Raw genomic sequence first — 12870 nt, forward strand, 5'->3', positions numbered from 1 at the left:
ACGAAGATTGCTGGAGTTGTGGATAGTGTGGAAGGCTGTTGTAGGTTGCAATGGGACATTGACAGGATGCAGAGCTGGGCTGAGAAGTGGCAGATGGAGTTCAACCTGGAAAAGTGTGAAGTGATTCATTTTGGAAGGTCGTATTTGAATGCAGAATACAAGCTTAAAGACAGGATTCTTGGTAGTGTGGAGGAACAGAGGGATCTTGGGGTCCATGTCCATAGATCGCTCAAAGTTGCCACCCAAGTTGATAGGGTTGTTAAGAAGGCTTATGGTGTGTTGGCTTTCATTAACAGTGGGATTGAGTTTAAGAGCTACGAGGTTATGCTGCAGCTCTATAAGGCCCTGGTTCGACCACACTTGGAATATTGTGTTCAGTTCTGGTCGCCTCATTATAGGAAGGATGTGGAAGCTTTGGAGAGGGTGCAGAGGAGATTTACCAGGATGCTGCCTGGACTGGAGGGCATGTCTTACGAAGAAAGGTTGAGGGAGCTAGGGCTTTTCTCATTGGAGCGAAGAAGGATGAGAGATGACTTGATAGAGGGGTACAAGATGATGAGAGGCATAGATAGAGTGGATAGCCAGAGACTTTTTCCCAGGGCGGAAAGGGCTATCACCAGGGGGCATAATTTTAAGGTGATTGGAGGAAGGTTTCGGGGAGATGTCAGAGGTAGATTCTTTACTCAGAGAGTGGTGGGTGCGTGGAATGCACTGCCAGTGGTGGTAGTAGAAGCAGATACATTAGGGACATTTAAGCGACTCTTGGATAGGTACATGGATGATAGTAGAATGAAGGGTATGTAGGTAGTTTGATCTTAGAGTAGGTTAAAGGTTCGGCATAACATCGTGGGCCGAAGGGCCTGTACTGTGCTGTACTGTTCTATGCCCTCCTGCACACTTCATAAACCAGGGTTGGTCCCCTGGCTTGATGGAAATCGTAGAGTGGGGGGATACACTGGTTACAGATTGTGGTTGAGTACAGTTCTGCTGCTGCTGATGCCCAAGGTGCCTCATGGATGCCCAGTTTTGAGTTGCTATATCTGTTTGAAATCTGTCCCTTTTAGCACGGTGGTAGTGCCATACAACACGATGGTGGGTACCTCAATGTGAAGATGGGACTTTGTCTCCACAAGAACTGTGTGGTGGTCATTCCTGCCAATGTTGGGGAACACAGGGCTTAGTGAGAGAGAGGAACTGAAAGAAATCATTACTGGTATTAGTAGAGAAATAGTGTTGGGGAAATTGATGGGATTGAAGGCCGATAAATCCCCAGGGCCTGATGGTATGCATCCCAGAGTACTTAAGGAAGTGGCCCTAGAAATAGTGGATGCATTGGTGGTCATCTGCCAAGATTCTATGGACTCTGGAACAGTTCCTACAGATTGGAGGGTAGCTAATGTAACCCCACTATTTAAAAAAGGGAGGTAGAGAGAAAGCAGGGAATTATAGACCAGTCAGCCTGACGTCATTAGTGGGGAAAATTCTGGAGTCCATTATCAAAGATTTTATAGCACAGCACTTGGAGAACAGTGGTAGAATTGGACAGAGTCAGCATGGATTTCCGAAAGGGAAATCATACTGGACAAATCTAGTAAAATTCTTCAAGGATGTATCTGGTAGACTTGATGAGGGGGAGCCAGTGGATGTGGTTTATTTGGACTTTCAGAAGGCTTTCGACAAAGTCCCACATAAGAGATTAGCGTGTAAAATTAAAGCGCATGGGATTGGGGGTAGTGTATTGCGATGGATAGAAAATTGGTTGGCGGACAGGAAACAAAGAGTAGGGATAAATGGGTCTTTTTCCGAACGGCAGGCAGTGACTAGTGGGGTACTGCAGGGATCAGTGCTAGGACCCCAGCTATTCACAATATACATTAATTATTTAGATGAGGGAACTAAATGTAATATCTCCAAATTTGCAGATGACACAAAAGTGGGTGGGAGGGTGAGTTGTGAGGAGGATGCAGAGAGGCTTCAGGGTGATTTGGACAAGTTGAGTGAGTGGGCTAATGCATGGCAGATGCAGTATAATGTGGATAAATGTGAGGTTATCCACTTTGGTAGCAAAAACAGGAAGGCAGATTATTATCTGAATGGCTATAAACTGAGAGAGGGGAATATGCAGTGAGACCTGGGTGTTCTCGTAAACCAGTCGCTGAAGGTAAGCATGCAGGTACAACAGGCGGTAAAAAAGGCAAATGGTATGTTGGCCTTCATAGCGAGAGGATTTTCGAGTACAGAAGCAGGGATGTCTTGCTGAAATTATACAGGGCCTTGGTGAGGCCACACCTGGAATATTGTGTGCAGTTTTGGTCTCCTTATCTGAGGAAGGATGTTCTTGCTATAGAGGGAGTGCAGTGAAGGTTTACCAGACTGATTCCTGGGATGGCGGGACTGACATATAAGGAGAGATTGAGTCGGTTAGGATTATATTCGCTGGAGTTCAGAAGAGTGAGGGGGGATCTCATAGAAACCTATAAAATTCTCACAGGACTTGACAGGGTAGATGCAGGTAGGATGTTCCCGATGGCGAGGGAGTCCAGAACCAGGGGTCATAGTCTAAGGATATGAGGTAAACCTTTCAGGACTGAGATGAGGAGAAATTTCTTCACCCAGAGAGTGGTGAGCCTGTGGAATTCGCTACCACAGAAAGCAGTTGAGACCAAAACATTGTATGTTTTCAAGAAGGAGTTAGATATAGCTCTTGGGTCTAAAGGGATCAAAGGGTATGGGGCGAAAGCGGGAACAGGCTACTGAGTTCGATGATCAGCCATGATCATAATGAATGGCGGAGCAGGCTCGAAGGGCCAAATGGCCTACTCCTGCTCCTATTTTCTATGTTTCTATCATGGACAGATGCATCTGCGACAGGTAGATTGGCGAGGACGAGAGCAAGTTGGTTTTTCCCACTTGTTGGTTCTCACCACCTTCTGCAGACTACAGGCCTGCTCAGGTCAGGGAAAAAAAACCCGACCCGAACTTGACAGAGCACATCGGACCCGAGCCCAACCCGGCCGGAGTCCCTCCATTTTTTCCTGCGCCCAACCAACCCGACCCACCACTGGAATGTTCATATTATCTACCTTCCAGTTCCGAATCTGCAGGAAGCTGCAGCATGAGCGCGATGACGTCATAGAGATGCTCACTCACAGGCTCAGAGTTTCCCTCCTTGACATCCTGGACTCCCATCACAGGTAGGCTTTTCAACTTTTGACACTTACTTCACTCAACTTCCCAGCAGAGAAAAATGTATTATTTACTGTGTGTGTCCGACCCAGATCTGGCCCGGCCCAAACGCCAGACCTGGAAGAGCGACCCGACCCGCACCCAACACATGTCGTCGGGTCCAGTCAGGTTCAGGTCGGGTAGCAGGCCTTTGCCGCTGACCCAGTCTAGCAGCTATGTCCTTTAGGACTCAACCAGCTTGGTCAGTAGTGATGCTACCAAGCCACTGTTTGTGATGGACATTGAAGTCCCCCTCTCAGAATACATTCTGTGCCTTTGCTACCTTTAGTGCTTCTTCCAATTGGTGTTCAACATGGAGAAGCACTGATTCATCAGCCGAGGGTGGGGAGAGCGGCGGTAGGTGGTAATTAGCAGGAGAGTTCCTTGCCCATGTTTGACCTGATGCCATGAGACGTCATGGGGTTTGGAGTCAATGTTGAGGACTCCTAAGGCAACTCTCTCCTGACTGTATACCACTGTGCCACCACCTCTGGTGGGTCTATCCTGCCAGTGGGTTAGGGCATATCCAGTGATGGTGATGTGATGTCTGGGACATTGTCTGCAAAGTATGATTCCATGAGTAACAATATGTCAGGCTGTTGCTTGACTAGTCTGTGGGACAGCACTTCTATTTTTGGCACAAGCCCCCAGATGTTAGTAAGGAGGACTTTGCAGGGTCGATAGGGCTGGCTTTGCCATTGTCGTTTCTGGTGTCTAGGCCGATGTTGAGTGTTCCATCCGGTTTCATTCCTTTTTTTAGACTTTGTAATGGTTTTGATACAACTGAGTGGCTTGCTCGGCCATCTCAACAGACATTTCAGAGTCAACCATATTGCTGTGGGTCTGGAGTCACGTGTAGGCCAGGTAAGGAAAGCAGATTTCCTTCCCTCAAGGACATTAGTGAACGAGATGGGTTTTTACAACAATCAACAATTCTTTCATGGTCACTATTAGACAAGCTTTTAATTACAGATTTATTAATTGAATTCAAATTCCATCATCTGCTGTGGCCCGGGGCTCTGGGTTACTCATCCAGTGACATTACCATTACGCCACTGCCTCCCCCCCGGTTCCCCTCCATTTACCTTGCTAGATAAATCCTCCAAAACCTTAATAGATTTGTCAAACACGGTTTCCCCTGCATAAAACCATGATGATTCTGCCTAATCCTATTCTGATTTTCTAAGTGCCTTTTTATCTCTGCCTTAATAATAGATTCCAGCATTTTCCCAATGACAGATGTTAGGCTAACTGGCTGTAGTTCCCCGTTTTCTCTCTCCCTCCTTTCTTGAATAGCAGTGTTACATTTGCTACCTTCCAATCTACTGGACAACGTATGCCAGCCAAGAGCGACGTCTCAATTCATTCCATCTTCGCTGCCTCCGGAGAATACTTGGCATCAGGTGGCAGGACTATATCTCCAACACAGAAGTCCTTGAAGCGGCCAACACCCCCAGCTTATACACACTATTGAGTCAGCGGCGCTTGAGATGGCTTGGCCATGTGAGCCGCATGGAAGATGGCAGGATCCCCAAAGACACATTGTACAGCGAGCTCGCCACTGGTATCAGACCCACCGGCCGTCCATGTCTCCGTTATAAAGACGTCTGCAAACGCGACATGAAATCGTGTGACATTGATCACAAGTCGTGGGAGACAGTTGCCAGCATTCGCCAGAGCTGGCGGGCAGCCATAAAGACAGGGCTAAATTGTGGCGAGTCGAAGAGACTTAGTAGTTGGCAGGAAAAAAGACAGAGGCGCAAGGGGAGAGCCAACTGTGCAACAGCCCCAACAAACAAATTTCTCTGCAGCACCTGTGGAAGAGCCTGTCACTCCAGAATTGGCCTTTATAGCCACTCCAGGCGCTGCTTCACAAACCACTGACCACCTCCAGGCGCGTATCCATTGTCTCTCGAGATAAGGAGGCCCAAAAGAAAGAATCTACTGGGACCATTCTAGAATCTATGGAATTTTGCAAGATCACAAACCAGTGCATCCATTAGCTCTGTAACTATCTCTTTTAGAATCCTCAGGTGTAGGCCATCAGATCCTGGGGATTTATCAGCTTTCAGTCCCATTAATTTTTGCAGTAGTATTTCACTACTAATATTATTACTTTAACTCTCATTAGACCCCTGATTACCCTCTATTTCTGGGATCTGTTTTGTGTCTACTATAGTGAAGAGAGTCTCAAAATATTTGATTAATGTCTCTAATTTCTCCTGTCTCAGCCTCTAAGGGAACAATGTTTACTTCAGTTACTCTCTTCCTTTTTACATACTTGTAGAAGCTCCTACAATCTGTTTTTATATTCCTCACTTGTTAACTCTCATTCTATTTTCTATTTCTTGATAAATTTTTCATCATGTTTTGCCAGTATCTAACACTCTTCCGATCCTCAGGCTTACTACTCTTTTTTTAAAAAAAAGAGATACAGCACTGAAACAGGCCCTTCAGCCCACCGAGTCTGTGCCGACCATCAACCACCCATTTATACTAATCCTATACTAATTCCATATTCCTACCACATCCCCACCAGTCCCTATATTTCCCTACCACCTACCTGTCCTAGGGGTAATTTATAATGGCCAATTTACCTATCAACCTGCAAGTCTTTGGCATGTGGGAGGAAACCGGAGCACCCGGAGGAAATCCACGCAGACACAGGGAGAACTTGCAAACTCCACACAGGCAGTACCTGGAATTGAACCCGGGTCGCTGGAGCTGTGAGGCTGTGGTGCTAACCACTGCGCCACTGTGCCGCCCCAAAGCTAGTCTCAGTAGTTTTTTTTTGATATGCCGATCCCAAATTTGCCCATGAACTGAGTGGCTTGCTAGGCCATTTCAGAGGGCATTTTAAGAATCAACCACATTGTTGTGGGTCTGGAGTCACATGTAGGCCAGACCAGGTAAGGACAGCAGATTTCCTTCCCTAAAGGACATGAGTGAACCAGATGGGTTTTTACAACAATTGACAATGGTTTCATGGTCATCATTAGACTAGCTTTTTAATTCCAGGTTTATTAAATGAATCTGCTGTGGTGGGATTTGAACCCACGTCCCCAGAGCATTAGCCTGAGCTCTGAATTACTAGTCCAATGACTCTTCTTGGCAATATTTTAAGCATCTTCTTTTAATCTAACATTATCCTTAACTTATTTGGTTAGCCATGAATGGATCACTCTTCCTGTGGAGTTTTTACATCTCAATGGAATGTATACTTGAGAATTATGAATTTTTTAAAAATGTTTTCTTATTTACCCATCATATATTTTAATCTCATTTCCCAATCTACCTTAGTCAACTCGCCCTTCATACCTATTATAGTGCCTTTATTTAAGTTCAATACTATAGTTTTGGACTTAGATATGTCACTCTCAAACTCAATGTGGAATTGTATCATATTATGATCACTCTTACCCAGAGGATCCATTACCATGAGATTACTAATGTACCCTGTCTCATGGTCTAAAATAGCCTCTTCCCTGATTGGTTCCAGGACATCTTGTTCTAGGAAACTATCTTAAGTATATTCCATGAACTCGTTCTGCAGACTACTTTTGGCAATTTGATTTGTCCGGTCTGTATGAAGATTAAAGTTCCCACGATTACTGTATTACCTTTGTTACAAACTCCTCTTATTTTTTTGGTTTATACTCTGTGCAACAGTATAGCTACTGTTCGGGGCCCTCTCAACAATTCCCACCAGTGTTTTCTGGCCCTTGTTATTTTTACCCATACTGATGCTAATTCCTGTTCTTCCAAGCCAAGATTGTTCCTACTATCTACTACAGTCCTTTTGCCAACCTTTATGATTAGGGCCGATGTGCCTGTTTCTGTGCTGTATAACTCTATGAGGACTTCCCCACTCCTTTTCCATTCTGTTTGCCTTTTTGAAACATCAAGAACCTCGGAATATTTGGTTTCCAAACTTGATCATTTGCAGCCAAGCCTCTGTAATGGCTATTAGATTAAGCCTATTAGGTTATCTCTAAATGTGCCTTAAATTCATCAATCTTGTTCAGAATGCTGTGTACATTCAAATAAAGCACTTGTAATTATAACTTTTTACATTTTCCCTGATTTGCCCTAATACACTGATTCACTATTACAATTAAACTTTTTGTCACTTCTCGTCAGACTCTGCTTATCTTTGCCCAAATCGCTACCCTGCAAAATGGCCTTGACTTTCCTCGAGATTTATAAACTTCCCGTAACTTGTATGGCACACCATCCACCCCGACCACCACCCTGCTGCTCCCTGCCCTGGCCACTGCCCAACTGCCTCCTGCTACATTTTTAGTTTAAAGCCCAATCTACAACCCTGGTCCCAGCCGGTTTAAGTGGAGCCTGCCCCATCGGAATACCTATCTCTTTCCCTGGTACTGGTGTCAGTGCCCCATAAATCGAAGCCCATCTCCCACACCACTCTTTGAGCCAAACATTCAATTCTCTGCTCTGTTTGACACCATACCAATTTGCATGCAGCTCCGGTAGCAATCCAGAGATCCTTCCAGCTTGAATCTAAAGTGGCCTCACCTGTAACAATCAGTAAATTAGCCCAGAGATTTGCATGGGCACTCCATTACCTTTCCCGAATCTTGGTAATAGCCCATTAGCTCTTTACACAGCGGGGACACATCCTGAATCTCTTGTTGTCCTTGCTGATCACTCCCACACTCCGGTCTAGCATCGTAACCAGTCGTGGTGGTAACAGTTTGATCTTCGTCCTCCCTTCCCATACAAAGGGTGTCTCCAGGAGCCTCCTCGGAGGTTTCCTAATTAAAAACATAATTTAGTCATTAAAATAATTTCACTTATTTCCAGTTCCTGTCAGTTTATGCATGTGTCAATTGGTAGCCACTCTCCCGTCAGCCAAAAAGTCATAGGCTCAAGTTTCACTCCAGAGGGAGGGCCGCAGCGTCGGAGGGCCAGTGCAGAGGGAGGGCCGCAGCGTCGGAGGGCCAGTGCAGAGGGAGGGCCGCAGCGTCGGAGGGCCAGTGCAGAGGGAGGGCCGCAGCGTCGGAGGGCCAGTGCAGAGGGAGGGCCGCAGCGTCGGAGGGCCAGTGCAGAGGGAGGGCCGCAGCGTCGGAGGGCCAGTGCAGAGGGAGGGCCGCAGCGTCGGAGGGCCAGTGCAGAGGGAGGGCCGCAGCGTCGGAGGGCCAGTGCAGAGGGAGGGCCGCAGCGTCGGAGGGCCAGTGCAGAGGGAGGGCCGCAGCGTCGGAGGGCCAGTGCAGAAGGAGGGCCGCAGCGTCGGAGGGCCAGTGCAGAGGGAGGGCCGCAGCGTCGGAGGGCCAGTGCAGAGGGAGGGCCGCAGCGTCGGAGGGCCAGTGCAGAGGGAGGGCCGCAGCGTCGGAGGGCCAGTGCAGAGGGAGGGCCGCAGCGTCGGAGGGCCAGTGCAGAGGGAGGGCCGCAGCGTCGGAGGGCCAGTGCAGAGGGAGGGCCGCAGCGTCGGAGGGCCAGTGCAGAGGGAGGGCCGCAGCGTCGGAGGGCCAGTGCAGAGGGAGGGCCGCAGCGTCGGAGGGCCAGTGCAGAGGGAGGGCCGCAGCGTCGGAGGGCCAGTGCAGAGGGAGGGCCGCAGCGTCGGAGGGCCAGTGCAGAGGGAGGGCCGCAGCGTCGGAGGGCCAGTGCAGAGGGAGGGCCGCAGCGTCGGAGGGCCAGTGCAGAGGGAGGGCCGCAGCGTCGGAGGGCCAGTGCAGAGGGAGGGCCGCAGCATCTCTATCTCCCACCCCCCCTTGCACCCCTTCTCTCTCTCGCTGTCTCTCCTTTTTACCCCTCTCCACCTTTTTAAAGGTGGTCTAGTCTGCGAGACAAGGCTGACAGGAACTTTGTCAGATCTGAAACTAACTGTCACTGGGACACTGATGTCCCTGTATGAACACATTACTGACTCCTGATGGGTAAGGACTGATTTCCTTCCCTGAAGGACACAGTGAACCAGTGGGGTTTTTACAACAATCCAACATCTCTTATGGTCAGGTTTACCTATAATCTCTGGATTACTAGACAAGTAATGTAACCACTACATTGCTGTTGAATGGCAGTTTCGATCTGTGTCTATTCTCTACCTGTTGCTCCAGAGTTGGTGTTGATGGGTGCTTCGCCACAGGCACTGAGCCCTGTGCCCAGCAGTCGGTGATGTAGGCAATAGACTCCTCATCTCCCTGCCATGATGGCTCCTCCATGACGTTACTTTCTCCGGTGTCATGTGGCAGGAACTGCCACTCGACAATCTGCAGGATGGCATCCTTGGCCTGAGCGATGGTGAATGGCAACAGCTGAGGAAAAGACATGGCATTGAAGGGAAATGTTGCACGCAACCATCAGTGCAAGTCAACAGTGAGACGAGGAGATGTACTGGGAAGCGCATTTCCTTTGAGAGGCAAAATACCACCTTGACAAACACACAGCGAGAGACCCACACACCCCAGAAAACACACACAGCGAGAATCCCACACACCCCAGAAAACACACACAGCGAGAGTCCCACACACCCCAGAAAACACACACAGCGAGAGTCCCACACACCTCAGAAAACACACACAGCCAGAGTCCCACACACCCCAGAAAACACACACAGCGAGAGTCCCACACACCTCAGAAAACACACACAGCCAGAGTCCCACACACCCCAGAAAACACACACAGCGAGAATCCCACACACCCCAGAAAACACACACAGCGAGAGTCCCACACACCCCAGAAAACACACAGCGGGAGACCCACACACCCCAGAAAACACACAGCGAGAGACCCACACACCCCAGAAAACACACAGCGAGAGACCCACACACCCCAGAAAACAGAGAGAGAGAGAGAGAGACCCACACACCCCAGAAAACAGAGAGAGAGAGAGAGAGACCCACACACCCCAGAAAACAGAGAGAGAGAGAGAGAGAGACCCACACACCCCAGAAAACACAGAGAGAGTCCCACACACCCCAGGAAACACACAGCGAGAGACCCACACACCCCAGAAAACACACAGCGAGACCCACACACCCCAGAAAACACACAGCGAGACCCACACACCCCAGAAAACACACAGCGAGAGACCCACACATCCCAGAAAACACAGAGAGAGAGACCCACACACCCCAGAAAAGAGAGAGAGAGAGAGAGAGAGAGACCCACACAGCCCAGAAAACACAGAGAGACTCACACACCCCAGAAAACACAGAGTCCCACACACCCCAGAAAACACACATCACAGCGGAAGTCGCACATGCCCCAAAAAACACACACAAGAGTCCCACATGCTCCAGAAAACATGAGGCGAGCATCCCACACGCCCAAGAAAAAACACAGGGAGTGTCCCACATGCCCCAGTGGGCTCAGTCATCTTCAATAACCCTTGTATTAGCCCTGTTCTAATGATGTTGCTGATTTCTTCTTTGGCTTTACCTGTTTTTCAATATAAATTCTGTAACAGTCATCCAACACTTGGTTCAAAATGTCGTCGATGATGTCCCCCACGTGAATCTCGCCATCTTCGGCTGTGACCATCAACTGCCAATCATTTTCTGTGAACCGACCTGGCACAATATCTACCACAGCTGCTTGTGGAGTGCTCGCTGCTGCCAACACAGTCCGGTTCTTCTCTAACCGTGACTTTTGTGCCCCGGATCGTGACATGGTCCGCTGTGTTCGAAAGAAGGGACAGAGGTCAGCTGCATTGTTTTCTCACACACACACACACACACACAGCTCATTTTGACAGTCTCACACCTAGACCCAGACACACTGTGGGAATGGGGAGCATTGGAGCTGGGGATCCTTTACGGTGGGGAACAGGAGCGATGGGCCCAGTACTGAGCCTGTCCACGGTGCTGCCTCCCCGGGCCCCGGTACCGGGCCTGCCCCCGGTGCTGCCTCCCCGGGCTCCGGTACCGGGCCTGCCCCCGGTGCTGCCTCCCCGGGCCCCGGTACCGGGCCTGTCCCCGGTGCTGCCTCCCCGGGCTCCGGTACCGGGCCTGTCCCCGGTGCTGCCTCCCCGGGCTCCGGTACCGGGCCTGTCCCCGGTGCTGCATCCCCGGGCTCTGGTACCGGGCCTGTCCCCGGTGCTGACTCCCCGGGCCTGTCCCCGGTGCTGCGTCCCCGGGCCTGTCCCCGGCGCTGACTCCCCGGGCTCCGGTACCGGGCCTGTGCCCAGTGCTGCCTCCCCGGGCTCCGGTACCTGTCACCAGTGCAGCCTCCCCGGGCTCCGGTACCTGTCCCCGGTGCCGACTCCCCGGGCTCCGGTACCGAGCCTGTCCGGTGTGCTGTCTCCCCGGGCTCCGGTACCGGGCCTGTCCCCGGTGCTGCCTCCCCGGGCCTGTCCCCAGTGCTGCCCCCCCGGGCTCCGGTACCGGCCCTGTCCCCGGTGCTGACTCCCCGGGCTCCGGTACCGGGCCTGTCCCCGGTGCTGACTCCCCGGGCTCCGGTACCTGTCCCCGGTGTTGCCTCCCTGGGCTCCGGTACCTGTCCCCGGTGCCGCCTCCCCGGGCTCCGGTACCTCTCCCCGGTGCCGACTCGCCGGGCTCCGGTACCGAGCCTGTCCGGTGTGCTGTCTCCCCGGGCTCCGGTACCGGGCCTGTCCCCGGTGCTGCCTCCCCGGGCCTGTCCCCAGTGCTGCCCCCCCGGGCTCCGGTACCGGCCCTGTCCCCGGTGCTGACTCCCCGGGCTCCGGTACCGGGCCTGTCCCCGGTGCTGACTCCCCGGGCTCCGGTACCTGTCCCCGGTGTTGCCTCCCTGGGCTCCGGTACCTGTCCCCGGTGCCGCCTCCCCGGGCTCCGGTACCTCTCCCCGGTGCCGACTCGCCGGGCTCTGGTACCGAGCCTGTCCGCTGTGCTGTCTCCCCGGGCTCCAGTACCAGGCCTGTCCCCAGTGCTGCCTCCACGGGCTCCGTACCTGTCCCCAGGGCTGCCTCCCCGGGCTCCGGTACCGGGCCTGTCCACGGTGCTGTCTCCCCGGGCTCCGGTACCGGGCCTGTCCCCGGTGCTGCCTCCCCGGGCCTGTCCCCAGTGCTGCCCCCCCGGGCTCCGGTACCGGCCCTGTCCCCGGTGCTGACTCCCCGGGCTCCGGTACCGGGCCTGTCCCCGGTGCTGACTCCCCGGGCTCCGGTACCGGGCCTGTCCCCGGTGCTGACTCCCCGGGCTCCGCTTCCGGGCCTGTCCCCGGTGCTGCCTCCCCGGGCTCCGGTACCGGCCCTGTCCCCGGTGCTGACTCCCCGGGCTCCGGTACCGGGCCTGTCCCCGGTGCTGCCTCCCCGGGCTCCGGTACCTGTCCCCGGTGTTGCCTCCCCGGGCTCCGGTACCTGTCCCCAGGGCTGCCTCCCTGGGCTCCGGTACCGAGCCTGTCCGCTGTGCTGACTCCCCGGGCTCCGGTACCGAGCCTGTCCGCTGTGCTGTCTCCCCGGGCTCCGGTACCGGGCCTGTCCCCAGTGCTGACTCCCCGGGCTCCGGTACCGGGCCTGTCCCCGGTGCTGCCTCCCCGGGCTCCGGTACCGGGCCCATCCCCGGTGCTGCCTCCCCGGGCTCCGGTACCGGGCCCGTCCCCGGTGCTGACTCCCCGGGCTCCGGTACCGGGCCCGTCCCCGGTGCTGACTCCCCGGGTTCCGGTACCGGGCCTGTCCCCGGTGCTGACTCCCCGGGTTCCGGTACCTGT

The 12870-nt window shown here is 52.6% G+C and overlaps 1 protein-coding gene across 1 annotated transcript in view; it reads right to left on the reverse strand.

Annotated features, from left to right (window-relative positions):
- Positions 1–12870, reverse strand: part of LOC137377654 (uncharacterized protein C2orf81 homolog) — a 30390-nt gene that overhangs the window by 14660 nt on the left and 2860 nt on the right. Inside the window, exons 2-4 of the mRNA XM_068047550.1 lie at positions 10630–10866; positions 9294–9503; positions 7815–8003 (exon numbers count right to left, since the gene is read on the reverse strand). Of these exons, the coding sequence (XP_067903651.1) occupies positions 7815–8003; positions 9294–9503; positions 10630–10866 (636 nt within the window). The remainder of the gene's footprint in view (positions 1–7814; positions 8004–9293; positions 9504–10629; positions 10867–12870) is intronic.

This window comes from Heterodontus francisci, chromosome 1 (assembly GCF_036365525.1).
Source record: "Heterodontus francisci isolate sHetFra1 chromosome 1, sHetFra1.hap1, whole genome shotgun sequence".
NCBI lineage: Eukaryota > Metazoa > Chordata > Chondrichthyes > Heterodontiformes > Heterodontidae > Heterodontus > Heterodontus francisci.